This window comes from Arvicanthis niloticus, chromosome 19 (genome assembly GCF_011762505.2).
Source record: "Arvicanthis niloticus isolate mArvNil1 chromosome 19, mArvNil1.pat.X, whole genome shotgun sequence".
In the NCBI taxonomy this organism is placed as follows: domain Eukaryota; kingdom Metazoa; phylum Chordata; class Mammalia; order Rodentia; family Muridae; genus Arvicanthis; species Arvicanthis niloticus.
In genome coordinates this window covers 48,765,127-48,784,635 of record NC_047676.1, presented here as the reverse complement: position 1 = coordinate 48,784,635, position 19,509 = coordinate 48,765,127, and the positions used below count along the sequence as shown (strand labels likewise).

Below are 19,509 nucleotides of genomic sequence, written 5' to 3'. Positions count from 1 at the left end.
TGACAGTTCATTCATGTGGTGACCTTTCCAGGCAGTGTTGCCCAGTGTTTTAGGCAACACTGGTCTAGACGGTGTAATTTTTGTAGATGATTAACTTAGATCAGTAGTCTTTGGGATGATTTTCATAGTGTAAGTGGACCTCATCTAAGCAAGTGAAGGCCTTAAGAGCAAATGTGTGTAAGAATTCCCAGAATGAGAAGCAATATGAAAACCATGCCTGGCTGTCCACAGTGTAGTTTAAGATATACAGACTGTTTTGTCTTGTTCTACATATTTTGGACTTATTGGACTAACATACAGAATTTTCAAGTATCCCTATTATGTTTTGACTTAGAGTTAAATTTAAAAAAAAAAAAAAAAATCAGCCACAGATTAACAAGAAAACATCCTTTCGGCAAAAGTATTCAATTAGCTATGACCACCTGACAGTGTTATCTCCCAGATTGCATTTCTTCATGCACCATAAGAATATCATTGAGAAAGTCAACAGGAGGCTTTTCTGAGCCTAAGATATGGTTATTACGGCATCCTTCTATCATGCAATCCAATCTGAAAGGAAACAGGTCAGTCTGGCAAGTCACTTAACCCGGGTCTCAGTTTCCGCAGCCATAAAGAAAGGAAGTTGGACTAGATCCCTTGGAGCTATAAAATTCTATGATTTCAAAGAGGTTTTCATCAGGTAGTGAACAGATACTGAAACAATGAAGAAAAGCTAATCCACGTGGGAGAGACACCTTGTCAGGCATAGAGGAGTGAGGTGAAAGAGTGTGTGTAACCTCACACTGATAATCCACAAACCAGAGGGACTCGGGTTTCTTCTCCCACATACAGTAAAGCCTCAGTTCAGACCTTAACAATTATTAACTTGCCATCTAGTTCTGGAATAACGCTTACCACTGTGGAGTCATTGAAAAAAGAAACCCGATAAGCAAGTGAATAATGAAACAATTATTTTTAAGCCTTTTAAACATATTTAATTTCATGCAAGCACATTTGAACTGCAGATTGTTCTGTCACTAAAGAAGGACTCACTTGGCTTTGGCTCTGGTTATTTCAACACTTAGAAATAAGAGTAAATTTTAAAACCACTTCTAATATTCAGCCTACTCTTTTTTCTTATCAAGGTTTCATTTTACCAAAAAGAAGGAAAATGAATTTGAGGTAAGATTATGGTCTGAAAATAACTGCACATGAACGAAATAAACACAAAATTAAATTTGGCTTTTCTCCAGATTTTTGAGCAATTTCTGTCCTCTAAGTCAGTAAATTTCAAACTGTCTTTGTTGTTTTGTTTTTTCAAACTTAACAGCCCACTTGTATTATACAGTAACAGAACAGGTAAGTGGGCTGGAAGGAGCTGCAAGTCACCAGGTGGAAGCAACACATGCTCTCCAAGCTTGCTCAGGCTGCTTCTCAGGAAGGACTCTCCTGAGTTTCTCCGCAGCTCTCCATGCTGCTTGGACAAGAGATGGGCAGCTTCTATCTATAACTGTGATCACATTAGAAGTCATTCAGGTTTCAAGCTCAAAAATAAAATACCAATTATAACAGATAATATACTGCCTTATTTTAAGACACAACCTTTAATGGCCTCTTTCAGGATCATATAATGTATCAAAGTATCTCTAGTCACAACCCTAGCAGGTACATATTACTTTTATGTTACACAAAGAAAATCTTAGTGTAAAAGCCCTCGTTGAAGATCACAGAATGAGTGGGAAGTAGGCTCAGTGGGTCTGTAGGATCGCAACGTCACTGATTCTAACTAAGCTCCTGGTACTGTATGGTCAATTCAGAGATGAACAGAATCTACTGCCAATGAGCTCACAGCCCAGAACTTTATTCAGCCATTAAAGCAAAGAATATATACAGTACAGTGCTGGAGTGATATGCAGTGAGAGTAGAGTCACATCCTTCCTTTGTAATAAAGCCCCCCCCCCCCCCCAAAAAAAAGCTGTTTTAAAGAATTGCAGGGTAACATGAACAACAGACATTAGATTACACTCAGAACAGATCTACAAACACTGGAAAAAACATCTAGAAAAGATGGTATGTTGGGTGTTAAATAAATACGTCTCTAGCATTTGGAGGTGATCCACACAGAGCCCTATGGGGCGATACTGCCAGTTCTCTACTACAAACTCCACAAGAATTCAACAGTGATAGAATTCAACAGTCTCAGTGCTCATTCTCTTCCAGGGAAAAAATGCAGCTCATACATTTGGAACCAAAAGACTTTAAAACTTTTTTTTTTTTTCCCACGAGACATGGGAGGAGACAAGCGAGAGCTTTCAGAGAGAGAGCGCAGCCTGCGCCCTCTGCAGGCGGACGCCTTATGGACTGCGCCACCACCACCACCAGTTCGCTAGCAAAAGACTTTACAGGTCATTTTCTTTGGGTACAAATATCACAATCTACTCCAAATGTAGACAAAATGTTCCCATAGAGTTTTCAGATATTTTATGATGAGACTCAGAACTGTCTATGGAAAGGAATGATGAAATAAAAAGTCATGGGGCAATATACAATACAAGATTCTACAGTTAGACACATAGTTAATTCCAGCTGTTGCTTCTTACTAGGTATAAGACTTTGAACAATTATAATTATAATCCACAGGCATTATTGTCTACCTTGCTTTCCTTATGAATAAATCTAAGCATTTATATAAATAAGATTAACAATACTTATCTCTAAGGGATATAATAGAAACTGAGAATTAATGAAGCAAACTCAATATATGGAAGTAACATTAAAATGAATATTAAGTAACTGAGTCATTGACTGCTATTATAATAATGATAAACACTGTCATATAGCAAAATAAAAGAAATAGTAACTAAATTCTGAATTTATAAATTTGAACCCCATTCAAAATACTTTAAGACTGGTTTCAACTGACAAAAAAAATATACAAAGATTAGAAATAAATAAATACAAACAATGCTTCTTTGAGAGGAAATCAACTTAGAACCTGCACAGATGACCCACAAGCACTGGGTGCACAGTCACCATGCAGGCAAAACGGCAAAGGTGTGGCTCCGGGAGAGCAGAAGACAGAGAAATGCGAAGGGCAAATGAGAGGCTACCTGACTGACTCGGTTCACTTCCTCCTCCTCCTCCTCAGCTTCTTCTCCAAAAGAAAGTAAACTAAAATTTCTATCAAAATAGAAAGAAAATTCAAGAGAAATGTTAGACAAAATTCATAAATATCTCACTTTCAAGCAATAGCAAAGTTTTCTAAGAAAAAATATACCCTGTTTACACAGTATTAGTCTTCAGTAGGAAGGTTCCAGGATCATGGAGCAAAGGGCCTGTCCTCAGACCACTATTTCACCTAATACCCACAACTGATGACCATAGATTTACTCCAAGTATCAACATAATGAACTCGCTGACACATGACAGAAATGAGCTTTTGGTAGTTATCAAAGCTGGGAGGAAAATAAACATTAATAAATATAGAACCCTGAGGGGCTGGAGAGATGGTTCAGCAGTTAAAAGTACTGACTGCTCTTCCAGAGGTCCTGAGTTCAACTCCCAGCAACCACAACTATCTGTAATGGGATCTGATGCCCTCTTCTGGTGTGTCTGGAAGACAGCAACAATGTACTAATACATAAAATAAATAATTTTTTTTAAAAATTATATATTTTATTTTATTTTAATATTTTAAAATATTTTATTTTATTTTAATATTTTAAAATATTTTATTTTATTTTAATACTTTAATATTTTAAAACTAAGAAACATAAAAAGTTGATGGGTAGAAAATGTCCCAGATCTTTCGAACTAAACAACAACAGAAACTCAGGTAAGATAAATTGTAAGCTATTAAAGTACTCTCTCGAGTTTTAGAAAAAGTAAAACATTTGGCAACAACTGAGTAATTTTTTAAAAATCTACAAGCAATGACCACATGACATCCATCCCTAACACATTTGCTCTGAATGCAAACAATAGGAAACACACAAAGAACTCAGACTTATCTTCAAGCTAAATGGTAACATGGAAACACTGTATCCTAACACGGTAACAATGACCTTTCAGCAACAGTGAATCGGAATAAGAAACCAATCATAGAATCAAAGAAAATCATACTGATACAAAAAGTGATTTTGCCACAAGACAGGTACTGTTTGTTAAGGTACCTGTCAATTTATTAATGCAATTGAATGTACTGACCTTGTTGGAGCCCAGTATGCACTAAGCACCTATACTTCTGTGTGTTATATGTACCCTTCTCAGTTAACCCTCCTGACAACCAGGCATTGTGCTTACTACAACTGCCCCTGTATTTGCCAGAAGGCAAACAAAGCTCAGAGAGACTGATAAACTTTGCTTAAGAACTGGGTGTGGCAGGTCCATACACAGAATTGTTTGAATCTAATACTGAAATAGGATGGTGCAATTCAGCAAAATGGTAAGTTAAAATCTTACTCTACTACTTTTAATAAAACAGAAAAAATAATGTAAACAATATTGGCATAAACTACTAAACTTTATTAAAAATAAATTACTATTTTAAGACAATATCTTTAAGAAAAACAAAATAGTGAAGGAAATAGATTTTTAAAAAATATTTATAAAGAATACCACCAAAGTAGATTAAATAAAGTATGCAATCCTATAACACACATTCAAAGTATCCTTTATAGTGTTCTCACCTCCCCAAATTCTTTACATTAAGGATATACTAACTTACAAATGAGTAAATATTTCTCAATAACCCAGATATAAGTTATAAGCTATAGTGAATACTAAGTATTTCTTTATTAACGTATGTTATATGGCCATATAAGATGGTATTTTTTTCATTTAAGTTATATAATGTCATTAAATGTAAAAAATATTCCCTTTAAAACAAACATGCTCATAATTCTGTTAGCGCTCAGGTTCAAAATGATATTCCCCTCTTTAGTAAACAATAATTCAAAAAAAACCTGACTAAATAAGTTATTAAAGTTGAAGAAAAACCTTTCTATTATGATTACTTTGTGCCTTTGGGTTTCAGTTTCTTGACTTCTTCCTCTGGCTTGTCTTTTTTGGGCTTTTTAATTTCCCTTGGAATGATGTCATCAAAAGGATTAAACAAAACCTATGAAAAGAAGTATTTTGAAGATATTATTCCAGGATATTTTTTATTTTACAAAAAAGTGAAAAATGATACTGAAGTGTTCTGACATTAGCATCTACTTCTTCCCTACTTAAACTTTATCAGTACAGTGCCACAGAGATCAACAACACACTTTCAGTTGCCTCATTGATTGCCCTAAAATATTATGTTCTTTTCAAGTAAAAGACACTCTACCTGATACCTAATTACAGAAGGAAAAAAATAAAGGCTCAACCCAGACATTTGAACTCAGTATCAAATGCTCTTAAGGATTACTTCACTTCCTCAATAAAAGATAACTCTTAATTTACCTAAAATCCTATTCTTTGAGCAAAGAAACCTAATTCCTTTAATTCACAACCCGATTCATTATGACTTAAACTTTTCATTCTTTAGATTATCATCTAAAGTTTCATATTGGAATCTAAAGTCTTTAATTAAAAAAAAATCTGCATCAGAAATTGTACTTCATTAAATAGACAGAGATGAGCCATGGTGTTTAGTATAAAGCCTTTATCTAACGGTTTACCGGTGCCTCTTAAATGGTGCTACACAGCCATGTTCCTACCTCACAACTCTTGATTCTATGTGGATTGCGGGGTCTTTCTTCATCATCAATATCTACTTCTGTAAGGCGTAGCATGTTGTACACTGTATCTCCTGTAACCTACCACATATAAAAACATGAAATGTGATCGCAAACATCTGTGTTCATCTTTTAAATAAACAAAAGAATTTTGAAAATACTTTAAATAATTTCTGAAAAAAGTGTTTTTAAATAATTAAAGGAGAACTTTATATTTAACTAAGAATAGGTACAGTTAACAATGATAGTGAAGCATGCTTGATTCAAGGCTGGAAGACACAGCTGCACTCAATTTTTTTTTTTTTTTTTTTTTGGCTCAATCTCTTAGTAAACCTTTTTTGATGTTTCCAGTGTATATAATGTCAGTTACTAAAAACAGACACACAGTATCAACCTTCTTGCAGAGTGACAGTTCATTCAAATATCACAAACAAACTTGGACTTAAAGCAGCTTAAGTATTAACAGTATGATAAATACTGTGCAGATTACTGCCTAATTTAATTTACACAAATACCCCAGAAGTGAGAATTACATTAACCTTCTTATACAGATATGAGGATAGAAGCTCAAAGAAATTACAGTCCCAACAGTGGGAGCATCTCCACTTATGACTGCTATGCTACATACCGTCTCTCAAACCTGGATTATATAACAGACACTGTAAACATAGTACAAGATCAGACCTCAATTCATATCTGGCTTAAAAACAAACAAGCAAAACAAAAAACAAGCAGGAAAAGTCCATGATTACCAGAAAACCCTGGGTTAGGAATGCAGCCAAAAAAAATAAAAAGGAATGCAGCCAAAGAAGGACAATGTCTATTTTTTAATGTATACATTTAAGAAATATGCAACAAGGTTACATCTCTATGGTTTGGGATGATGCAGATTTCAGAGGTTCAGTTGTAAAACTGTACTAAATTGTAAGGAAGCAATTCTCACTGAACCAGCAGAGGGGGCTAAAAAGCTATTCATGTCTACTGTGTCTGAGAATTAAATCAGGGATACTGAGATGAGAAGAAAAGAGGATGAGAAGACTCAAGATCCCTCTTTAAAGAGAACTGCTAAAAATTCTATGAGAAGATTACCTCCCTTGTTTGCTGTTAAATGTAGGCAGGATTAAATGGACACTATCCAAAGTAACACTTCTGGTAAAATTATAAATACTAACACAACTTCCACTTTAAATTTAAGAAAGTTCATCATTGGTAAACTTTAAACTACAAAATATTTTTGGCTAAGTGTATTTTTAAAAATGTAAAATACCCAGGCATAATGCAATGCCTACCACTCTGGAGGCAGAGGCAGGAGGATCTCTGAGTTCAAGACCAGCTTGGTCCACAAAACAAGTTCCAGGATAGCCAGGGCTACACAGAAAGCCGTCCTGCTCCCCGTGGCTAGCCCCACCTCCCCCCAAAAAAAGAAAAGAAAGAAAATGTATAAAACAACACTGGCTAAGTGGCCATATGTAGCTATTATTACTATGACTTAAAGAACATATATTGAGACCATGACAAATAACTGACTTGAAGCACACACAGTTCAGGTAGCTCTTTACAGTTCCTCATACTCATATAGAAACATCCTCTGTCATTTTTGAAAATAGTAAGTAAACCAGTACAACATTTCAAAGGCAACCATTATATAAGTTAATTGTATGTATCACAGAAGCTTAAAGAATAACAAAAAAAATAAATAAATAAACCAAACCATATACTTAAGATATGGATACTAACCTTTCCAAAGATGGTGTGCTTATTGTTAAGTTCATCTGCTCGACCCAAAGTAAAGAAAAACTGGCTGCCATTATCATGTGGGCCGGCATTTGCCATGGCAACCAGTCCTCTCCTATTAAAACGCAACCGTGAGTGAAACTCATCCTGCAAGAATGAAAGAGATTTAGTGACTGTTCTCAGTCATAAGTCCCTTCATATTCAATCAGCTACGCAGCAGACCAGCAAGGCTCAGACATTTTCTAATCAAAAATGCTGAAGCTTTATTTAACTGATTTTGAAGTACAATCAAATCCAAATTTCCAATCTGTTCAATGCTCTTAAACCTGAATTCTGCATCTTGTATCTTCTAAATATATTCAGCTCATAGCTGTTTTATGGAAGTCTATGTACACACAGAGGAAGGATGGATGCTCAAAGGGAGTCAGAGTCTAAGTCTCATTTCCCTACTCACCTTCAGAGTCCTCCAAACCCTTAAAACTGCCCAGCTTTTCCGAGAAACCATTCTTGGAGCACCGTAAAGCCATCAGCTATTGCTCCTTCCCATCTTCCACATGTCATGATGCAATGGGTTTCTTCTTGCTTTTCAATTCAGAGAATCTACCATAAGTGTATTGATGTGATTTCACTGGGTTTTTTAAGGTCCTAAATCATCCTGAGTTGACTCTTCTCAGAGATGGCATGAGTCTGACTTGGCAGATTATAACAGTGCAGGGGCCACTGTTCCTCAGTTGCTTGCTGTGTTCTGAGAGCTACTCAGAATTTCACCTCAGACTGGACACTGGAATCATCTATGACACATCTATCTAACACAACCACTGCCTTTTAAGCATCAGAGGCTGTTTCTCTTTACTATATTAGTCTTAGGAGCCAAACTCAGTACATCTCACCAGGAACCAGATAGGTAAACACATTGACTTTTGCCTTCTGGGGTTCAGAAGAACTGTAAAACATTTCTGTTGTTCAAATTCCCCTAATCTGTGGTATTTCTCTACCTTATGTGCTGACACAAGCTAACATCATCTGAGAGGAGGGAACCTCAATTAAGAAAATGCCTCCATAAGATCAGGATGTAAGGCATCTTCTTGGTTGGTGTTTGACCGGAGAAGGCCCAGCCCATTGTGGGTGGTGCCATCCCTGGGCTGGTGATCCAGGTTCTATAAGAAAGCAGGCTGAGCAAGCCATGGGAAGCAAGCCAGTAAGCAGCATCCCACCGTGGCCTCCGCCTCCAGGTTCCTGCCCAGTGTGTGTTCCTGACCTCGCTGCTTTCAATGACAAACTACAGGTGAAATCAACTCTTTCCTCCCTAAGTAGCTTTTGGTAATGGTGTTTGATCACAGCAATAGTAACCCTAACTAAGACACCATGTTTAAAATGATTTATGAAAGAAGTTACTATAACTGCAGTATTTTAAAATAGCAAAAAAGAGAAGATAGGATAGATAACAGAACTAACAGGATAAGGAAGACTTTCTATACCATGGAGGTCCTAAAATTATTAGATCTAATTAACAGTCACACCTGAGATGTTTAAATATCATTTCCTACTTTCCAGGGCCACTGTCATCTGAAATACAACACTGGAAAAAAAAAAAAAAAAAAAAAAAAAAAAAAAAAAAAAAAAAAACCCAACAAGTTCCACTGTTCTTTTGAATAATCTCAATCACATTGTGGTGCGGGACTGTGGTATATGCCAGCAATCTGAGCCCTCAGAAGGCTCAGGCAGGAAGAGTCACAAATCCAAGGCCAGTCTGTACTGCATTACAACTGCAGCTAGGGCAACAAGACAGGACCCTCCTTGGAAACTGTAAAACAATTTAAAAAATCCCACAGACCCATGAAAAGATGAAAGAAAATTCCAGGTACTCTTTCCCACTAGAATAAATATGAAGTTTTCAAACATTTCCTGATTTTAAGAACAACTAACACTAATTCATTCAAAGAAGGTAGCTAGCATTGTTATAATTAGACTAATAACACATACAATTTTTGCTACAGTTGAGCCCATTTTTGTTCCTAATTTCCCAAGTATTTTAACTTTATGCTGGCAGTCAAGAAACCACAGGCCAGGACTGGAGAAATTGTTCTCCACAAGTCCACAAAATAAATTCTTATTTAACCTCCAGTCTCCTGTAGCAGCTCAAGCAAACTACTGAAAATCCCATATAGCATTTAAATCAAATTGTTTTAACCTAAAATAGCACATCCAATGTTCTAAAAATTGGCTGCTGAGACCAGACACAGCCAAGTATCAGGAAATACGCTGTATGAACTTCTTTCTGAAGCCCGCTCTATCCCCTACTCTCTCTTCCTCATTACAACCTCTAGTTCTAACTTAATTTAATCTAGCATAAAGGCTTGCCATAAAATAAATCAGAAAGACTGCTTGGTAGGTAGTATTTGCTCTTATCTCTGAATAACTTTCCTCTCCATTGATTTTGTATATTACACGAAACATTCTTGTGGGACACTATCTGACCTAGAATACAGTAAATTCATCTGACCTTGAACGGAGCTCCATAGATAGATTCTCCACCGGTCCCAGTGCCTGTGGGATCTCCACCTTGGACTATGAAGCCAGGTACAACTCTATGAAAAATGGTGTTGTCATAGTAGGCTGAAAAACAATATATCAATTTCTAGAACTTAGTATCACTTTAGTTACCATAGTCAATATACAAACAGAGTCACAAGATTTAATTTTCAGTATGCTAATTTGGCTTTTAAACTAAAATGTTTCCTCTCCACTTCTTATAAAACATTTAATTTTCAAACACTATATGTGTCTACAGAAACAATGGTGGTTTAGTTTTGGGGGGTTTGTCTATTTGTTTTTAATCTCTGGAATTCCCACCTTATGAACTATTGTTTTTAAAATAAAAAGAAGTTTAATACACACCAATGTCTCTCAACTGGGGAAAAGGGAGGAGTAGCAATTCTGAATCCCAGGGGTATTTATCAACATCTTGAAATATTTTTGGTTATCAAAACTGGGGAAACTGGGAAATACTACTGGCATCTTGTACAAGATGGCAAGAATACCGCTAAGCATCCTAAAGCCCAAAGGATTGTTTCTACAACAAAGAATAGCCAATCCCAATGGCCAACATTGCTGAGCCTGAGAAGCCTAAGTAGAGGTGATAGCTCATTTCTTGCCCCTTCCATTTCTCCTGATTAACTTACTAATGCACAAAAAATACAAACCCGCAGATAGGAAAGTTATTAACTTTGAAGTTATTAAAGTTCTAGCACTGTCTGTGAAGTCTCCTTTTTTTTAAAAAAAATGTTCAGTAAGTAAAATAACATATTTTAGTCTAATTAAATATTCATTCACTTTCTAAGTGCTTTTCAGAAATTACTTATATATAAAAATATAATTTCTAGTCACAACTATGCAGCACAAACGATATGTGGTCTCCTCTAGAATGTTTTCTGAGACCAGAATCATTGAGAAGGAAAACATTAATGAGGTATGACAGAAGCACAGCGACCCATTGAGTTGTAGGAAATCCCCAAAGAAAACTGAAAATCAGTTGCCTTTTGCTTCATTTCTTTTCCTTCTTTTTAACAGTTGTATACTGTTTTGAACTGACAACTTTCAAAGATTATATTCTTTAAATGTTTACCTATCTATAGAACAATAAGTCCAAGATTAAATCTGTATTATAGATCTTTGGGTTTTTCAAAGGCTATGACCATCTTTCAACAAGAAAGCCTGTTGAAAGAGGTCACATCTGAGACTGAGCTCCTCCTTTCCATGCTTTCAGTCACTTGCTTTTAACTCTGAGAACTACACAGTGTTGCTGCTGTTGTCATACTGAAAGGTGTATTATAAGACTCAAAAACATCGTAACTTGTTCCAATCATATACTCTGAAGATTAAACGGAGTTGTCTACATTATTTTACTCACCTAAGAGACACCTATCTCTTTATAAGTGTGTGCATGCTTTGCCTGCACGGATGTCTGCAGACCACGTTCATGCTTGGGGACCAAGAAGACCAGAAGGAGGCACTGGATCTTCCAGAAGTAGAGTTACTGACGGTTGTGAATTGTCGTTCAAGTGCTTGGAATTGAGCCCCCAGCCTCTGACAGAGCAGCCAGTCTTAAGTCTTAAGCAGACTTAAGAGCTTAAGTGCTGAGCCATCTCTCCATCAGTCTTATCAGGTTTTTAATTTCATTAAGTGAATAATTTCATTAAATTCTTACCTCTTTAATCATTAAGAAAATCGCTCTGGTTATTTCTATTTCTATAGAATTTCCATTCCTTTCTTCTATCTACTGGTCTTCTTATAAAAATGGGAGAGTGTTTTTTTTTTCTTTTTGATGCAGGTAAGCTTTGTCAGCATCCAACGGAACCCATGCTTATTTATTGCTGTATTCTGTTCAGATTCTTTCTGTTTCTTTATTCACCTGGTCCACAGATTGTAATTTACCATTCATCCTTTCTAGTGTTTTTGTAATTTCACTTTCCTGTAAAATTTGAGCTTCTTTAAACTTATTACCAGAAGTCAAACTTTTCTTTGTTTCATGTGTTTCTTAGCTTTGTTGACAGTTATTCGAGGCTTCTCTAACTGAACTACCTGTCTGATTTTATTTCCTTCCTGCCTGCCATAGCAATTATTAATAATGGTCTTTGCAGACCTATTTTCTTTGTCTCATCTGAGGGATTGGATTCTTTTATCATTATTTCCTTAAACTTTCCCCTGCCATGATATATTGATCTAATTTCTATTTGGAGAGCTTTGTCCATATCATACAACAAGACACTCTGTATTCTTAAATACCTTGTTTCTGATACCACAAAAAACACTGTCTCTAAAAATCAGATCTAACTGGAAGACAATGATTTGCCACCACTGGAGGCATCTAAAGTCATATGTAGTACATTCTAGAAGCCAACAAGAATCTGTGAAAACTATACAAAATGTAAAGCTGCATAAACAAATATTCAAGAACAAACAATTCTAAGTGAATATAAAGTTTTGCAAAGCTTCGTATAAAAGAAAATCATCACATTATGACTCAAAGTGATAATGAATCATGCCAGGTGTTAAGCTTTATGGAAAAACAGACTTTGAACAAAATGATAAAAATTTTCTCTACTTTAATAAAAAGAGGGTGAGAAACATCAAAAAAAAAAAAGGAAAATTAATATGAGGATATGTGGAAAAGGAAATGGAATGTTTAGGAAGTAGAGAATGGCTGACTGAAAGCACATGACTAGTGGAATGGAAAAGAATGGAAAGCTACAAGCCAGGTCCTTAAAGACTCAAATATCATGTGCATGGCCAGAAGGCAAAGAAATAACAGAGAAGACCAGACAGGAGGCAACTACAGTCATGGAGATGGGGTCCAGACCATCTGGGAAAGAAGCTGAAATGTGGTTTAGTGGTAGCTAATACAAGTTTCCAGCAGAGACAATCATTACACCATTAGATCAATCAGGCACAAGAAGGAAGGGAAGAAGTGAATACAGTTCTGAAAACAGTAACCACTTGGCTAGAGACAGCATGAGAGTGGAGAGGGTAACAGAATGAGAGGCATGCTTAGGGAATGACTATCCATATTTAAGGAAGGAACGACGGCATGAGCAGCAGGTAGAGGAGATGAACACCAGATACACCTTGTCTCTGTTAAAAGTACAACAAGTTACAGTGTACCTGAAGAAAAGTTGTCATTCCTTCAGTCTATTTCCTTACAAACTGCTCAATGTCTCTAATACCAACTGATTACTTGTTACCTCTGGATAACTCCTGACTCAATGCAAAAAACACATTGTAGTTTATTCTTCTCATTCTTTAAAAAGCTCACCCCTCCAGGGTTTTATTCAGACAGTCTCACTGTGTTGCCTCGGCTAGTCTGAAACTCAAAATGTGTCTACATCAACCTTCCAAGTGCCAGAATTACAGGGGGCAGCCCAGCATGCCCAACACACATGCCCAACACACTTGCCCAACACACATGCCCAACAATGCCCTACTAAGGCAAGTTTCTTTCCAGAATGTTAGTGAAGGTAATACTGACCCTCCAAACAAAGCTGAATGAAATTTCTGCATGCTTTAGGGGCTTCTTTTGACCACAACTCTATGTCAATATCTCCAGCCGTAGTTTTCAATAAAACCTATAGACAGAACAAGACATCATATTAAGTATTCATTTTCCTTGATTGATTATTCAACTTGCAACACTAACAAGTAACATTTTCAATTTTAGAAATATTACAAACTCAGCTTGGGTTTGTTGTTATTCTGAACAAATACTCACTGTAGTCCAATCATCATCAAGTGATTCAACACACTATTTTCAAAAAAGTACCTACCCTTTCTAATCACAGAAAACAAACTCCACTCATTTAAAAAAGTGCAAACTCAACTGCATTATTTCCAATAAAACTGGTTAGCAAACTATGAAATTAAGAAGTTAATGAACCCACTGAATTATGACATTATTAGATAATTAATCATTCAGTTGATATTTTGAACTGTACTTTCACATTAAAATCATGCTATCCCTAATTTGAATAAATATTTATTCTCTGTTTGCATGTGTACAGGTGCATACAGAAGCCAGTGGTCAGCACTGGGTATCTTTCTCCATAGTTCTTCACCTTATTTTTTATACAGTTCTACTGAACCTGGACCAACTCAACTAGACTGACTGGTGAGCAAGTTTAGTGGTCCACCTGCCTTTGCCACTCCATGGCCTCTACTCTGGGATTTCAGATTTATGCAACCATGCCCAACTTTTCATGAGGATAGTGGGAATCCAGCTCTTCATGTTTACACATAAAACACTTTATCAAATGAGCCATCTCCCCAGCTCCTTGATAGTTTGTCTCTGGCTTTTTAGTTAAAAGGCTGATAGCCTTATGGTCCAACCTGGCCTCAAGCTCACCCGACTCCTGATCTTCCTGCTTCGATCTCCCAAAGTACCTGGATGACAGGCATGTGTCCCCATGCCTTGTTCATGCCATGCTGGAGACTGAACCCAGTGCTTTGTGTACGCTAGTAGTAGGCAAGTAGTCTACCAACTTAGCTCAAGTCCTAGTCCACAGGAATATCTAAATCTGGTTGTGACTTGCTAAAACGGTTATGTTTTAAAAGTCATCATCTCTATAATAGGTAGGATCATTTAACAGTCTCCTTTTTACTGGATCATAGCAGTAGTTACTCCTTCGTAGAACCAGACGCTTTATAGCAACCAGAACCTCCACTAAGCCCAAAGGGTTAAACAGCTTATACAACAACTGGCTCAATAACTACAAATAACAAGAAAGAATGTTAGATCCTAGTGTGAACATCATGGTACAGCTGGAGTCTCCAGTATCAACTTTTCTTTCCCATCCCTACTGTACAAAAGTTGACTAGTATTAACAATCTGTGGCCACCACACAGAATGTTCTTGCAAATAAAGACAGTAGAATAACTAAAACCAAACTGATCCTCATGAGAAGTCTGTATGTATATAAGTCACACTTTTTTCCTCCTAAAACTCCTTTGCCTTGTCACAAATACGGTTTTGGAAATGAGGGAAGTTTAAAAATCATTCAGAAAAGTCCTGTCTTTTAAGGATGCCCTAGAAGGTGTAAATTGAATGAGAATGCTTTTCATTTCATTTCCCTTCATTTTGTTTTTTGTGACAGGGTTTCTCTGTAAAGCACTAGCTGTCCTAGAACTCACTCTGTAGAACAAGCTGGCCTCGAACTCAGAGCACTCCTGAGCGCTGGGTTTAAAAAAGTGTGCCATCATCGCCCAGTGAGAATGCTTTTCAACAGCAAGATGAGAAAGGTAACTCCTCTCCTCTCCCATCAGCTTGTACATTTCTGCTACTTTATTTTAGAAGCCTAGGAAAGGCTATCATAAATTATGTAACACTGATGAATGCATTGCATCTTTAGGGGTCTTTTCTGGCAACACGCAGTTCTTTTACAACTACTCTGCAAGAATTAGGAAAATGAGAGAAGTGAAAATAACTACAGTTTCATTAATCTATAAAGAAACATAAAAAAGCCAAGCATGGTAGTATGTGCCTTTAATGTGAACACTCAAGAGACAGAGGCAGGCATATCTCTAGGTGTTCTAGGCCCGCCTGGTCTGCAGAGCAAGCCCCAGGTCAGCTAAGTGAGATCTTGTCTCGATTACTTTTCCTTTATTACATTTTTTACTTAATTGATTTTATTTGGTTTTTTTTGTATGAAAGAGACTACAAACTGAAGCAGGATAATTCCATCTCAGCATGAACCTGAAATGACACTAAGCACTATTTCCTGACTTTCCTTAAGTCCTGACCTACTTCACTGTCTCTTATATGCTTGAAATGAAGCACTATTAGGGGAACCTAGGCTTTTCTTCTTAGCAAACTTTTAAAGAATTTTGTGATGTTACAAGACCATATTTAAAAGTAGTACTGATTTTAATTTTGTAAAAACATAGCAAAAGATGAATAATATTTATTGAGATATAATCTACATATCAATGTCATCCGTTAAAGAGTTCACTGGGTTTTAGAATTTGGCAGCCACTGCCACTATTTCCAAAACATCTCATGTCCCTGGAATAAAGCCTTGACCCTTTTTCAGTCCCTCTATTCCCGCTATCCTCACCTTTGGCAACCACTAATTTATTTTCTGTCTGTATGAACACTTCATATGAATGGAATCATACAAAATGTGCTCTTTTATATCAGATTTCTTTCACCAAATATGTTTCATTAAAATCAAAAGTCTGTTTTCTAGTTCTATATATTTAGGTTTAAAATGTTTTTAAAACCTCAGTAGACCAAAAACAATGGCTTTATAATCTTAGTGACAAATATTTCAAGACAAAACAAATATTTCATACAAAGCTCATTGATAACAATAATAAATAATGGCAACATGTATTCCCAACAACTTTCATAACTTCAAACTATTTGATAGATTTCCCATGCTTTCTATGCTTCAGTGCTACCATTTTTATATTTTTTTTTTCTTATATTTTTACATCGTGTTTGTTTTGTTGTTGTTTGCAGACCAGCCTGACCTTGAACACAAAGATCCATCTACCTCTGCCTCCTGAGTTCTGGTACTACCACACCTAGCAAGTTTTTACATTTGTTTGCTTGTTTTCAAAACAGGGTTTCTTTGTCTAACCCTGGTTGCCCTAGAACTTGCTTTGTAGATCAGGGTGGGTCTGTACTCAGACATCAGCCTGTCTCTGCCTGCCAAGTGCTGTGATTCAGATAAGCACCATTACTCCTGGCCAAGTTTCTATAGTATTAATGTTATCTTTAAAATGACATTTGTGAAAGCTGGCTTAGTTAATGTAGGTACCATAGGACCATGTAACTAATCATTAAAACTTAGATCATAATATAAAAAATGACACCAGGCAGCGGTGGTGCACGCCTTTAATCCCAGCACTTGGAAGGCTGAGGCAGGCGGATTTCTGAGTTCGAGGCCAGCCTGGTCTACAGAGTGAGTTCCAGGACAGCCAGAGCTACACAGAGAAACCCTGTCTCAAAAAAAAAAAAAAAAAAAAGAAAGAAAGAAAAGAAAAGAAAAAAAATGACTGACAAGTGCCTGGATTCTATGTGATTTCTTTCTTTCGTTTTTAATGTGGGTTCTGTAACATGTGTCTTTAGTCCCAGTACTCTATGGTGAGCTGAGGAGATGATGTTATCCAGAAGCTTCCAGGACAGCTAGGCCAGCACAGGCAACATCGCACAACCAAAAGACACTTCCTTAAACTAAGTGGACAAGGGCCAGCACCTAAAGTTATACTCCGAACCTTTGCATGTATACAGTAGGACCAGCATGAAACAAGACACACACACATACACCCCTCACATATACATACACAATTTTTTAAATATTTGTTGAATGAATGAGCTCCTGTTCAGAAGTGCTTTTTCTCTATGAATATATCAAATCATTTCCTACAGTAAACAACCAGTTCCAGCATAGCCAAGGACTCATATGAAACCCTGTTTTATTTCTTAAAAAAAAAAAAAAAGTCATTAGAGTCAAACAACTAAATCTGCCCATGAGTAGTAACAGTTTAACTTCACCCTGACCTATGCTTAACACCTCTCAAAAGGGAAACAGTATTAACTCATCCGCCTAGCTACTCTTTCACAATGTATGAACTCCATCTATGATATATGAAGCAATGTTCTAGGTCAGTAGTTCTCAGCCTTCCTAATTCTGTGACCCTGTAATACAGTTCCTCATGTTGTAATGGCCCTCAACCATAAAATTATTTCCATTGCTACTTTATAACTGTAATCTTGCTACTGTTATAAACCTTAATATAAATATCTGATATGCAGGATATCTGACATTCAACCCTGTAAAAGGGTTATTCAACCCGTGGGGTCATGAAACAGGTTGAGAACCACTATTCTAGATGCTTGTCTTCACCTCTATAGTGTTTGCATTCTATATAGGAGAGAAAGAAAAATAAGATACTGTTAAATACTCAGAAATTGCTGAGACCCAGGGCATCACTGAGATTTGTTATTTGATAGACTTCTTTGTTAAGAGTGGCTTTTGAACAGTAAAACAGCGTACTAGGAAAATGGACAGCACACATGAAGGTGCTGCATTGCAGAATGCTCCGTCTATTTTTATCTCTACAAGCATTTGTTAATTAGAATCAGTACTGTCCTCTAGAAATATAGCTCAGCATGAAACCTATCCAGGAATCCATCTCCATTCCTAGACTGCAATATTCCTCACTCCCCCACCACTTCTAACCGGACAATTATCTCAAAAGATATCCCCTCCAATTTGTTTTTCCCAATCCTTTCCTGTTTTTCACTCCATCATACTATCAAGGCAATATAATCTCTTCTTCAACACCTACCAACCAAAGGCAGGTGTGTCGATGCACTTCTGTAATCCTGAGACAGGGACAAGAGTGTGAGAGTGTGTGTGAGTGTGAGTGTGTGTGTGTGTGTGTGTGTGTGTGTGTGTGTGTGTGTGTAGAGGTGGAATAACAACCTTTGTATCATCAGCACCTAGTAAAGTGCTTGGTGCCAAGAAGGCCTTCAATAAATAATTGTAGAGAATGCACGATCTCCAAGTCAAACAACAACCAAAAATGAACAATCTTAACGTTAAGTCTTTAAAACAACAGACACTAGAAGGCGCTCACGTGAATTGAATCAAGGAAGTTAAGGGGTCAGAAGACTAGCAAATAGAGAAGTTGCTCAAGGCCGGGCGGTGGTGCCCGGGTGGTGGGATTAAGTGCCTTTAATCCCAGCACTTGGGAGGCAGAGGCAGGCGGATTTCTGAGTTCGAGGCCAGCCTGGTCTACAGAGTGAGTTCCAGGACAGCCAGGACTACACAGAGAAACCCAGTCTCGAAAAACAAAAAACAAAACAAAACAAAAAAAAAGAGAGAGAAAGGGAGAAGTTGCTCAAGAACTCTTACAAAAATATGCTGAGACATGTCACCATAAATAACATAAATGCAACACTGGGCATAAGCAGGGTGTGGCGGACGGTTCTTTTGGTCTTTCCAACGCTAAGATCCCCAACACCTGCCCCTCCCTTCCCGCCCCCAATCAGGGTGCTCTCAGTTAGGGTGTCCAGGTGGTGAGGCTCTCACCTTCCCATTCGTGGGCGGCTCCTGGATGTAGATGTTACTCATCTTCCTCAGTGCTCAGGACTCCGTTCCTTAGTGTGGCCGCGAGCGGATGGAGGGTCTCCGGCGATGGCCACCTGTTACACAATTCTTTACCTGGGTACTTGGGGAAAACTTCACTCAGTCAGAATCGGACAAGACAGCCGTACTAAAAGCACTACTTACTCCCCAAACCAGCCCCTCATGGACGCCGCCATGTTGCTCCCGGACCGGAGCACCGCTAACTCCGGGAGGGGGGACTTCCCTGTCCTTCAGGGAACTAGAAAAGACTATAAGACCTCTGCAACTTTAGGGAATTTGTCGTGTCATTTATAATACTAGCTAGAGGGACAACCTGTAAATCCAGGTGCTGCGTCCAGGTCAGGTGTTTTGCAGATAGCACTCACCTCCCGAGGCTGGCCGAAATGGTTCCGACCACGTGTGTTTCGCGGTAGGACACCCCTGGA

At 37.4% G+C, this 19,509-nt stretch overlaps 1 protein-coding gene across 3 annotated transcripts in view; it reads right to left on the bottom strand.

Annotated features, from left to right (window-relative positions):
- The window catches only part of Cwc27 (CWC27 spliceosome associated cyclophilin), a 190,297-nt gene extending 171,006 nt beyond the window's left edge, over positions 1–19,291 (bottom strand). For 2 of the 3 annotated variants that reach the window (XM_076916236.1, XM_076916235.1), the window contains exons 1-7: positions 19,028–19,291; positions 13,462–13,558; positions 9,940–10,052; positions 7,440–7,583; positions 5,685–5,783; positions 4,995–5,098; positions 3,090–3,159 (exon numbers count right to left, since the gene is read on the bottom strand). In XM_076916236.1, coding sequence (XP_076772351.1) covers positions 3,090–3,159; positions 4,995–5,098; positions 5,685–5,783; positions 7,440–7,583; positions 9,940–10,052; positions 13,462–13,558; positions 19,028–19,069 — 669 coding nt within the window. In that variant the 5' untranslated portion in view covers positions 19,070–19,291. The remainder of the gene's footprint in view (positions 1–3,089; positions 3,160–4,994; positions 5,099–5,684; positions 5,784–7,439; positions 7,584–9,939; positions 10,053–13,461; positions 13,559–19,027) is intronic. The other variant, XM_034523350.2, reaches the window with a different exon arrangement.
- Positions 19,292–19,509: the final 218 nt, after the last annotated feature.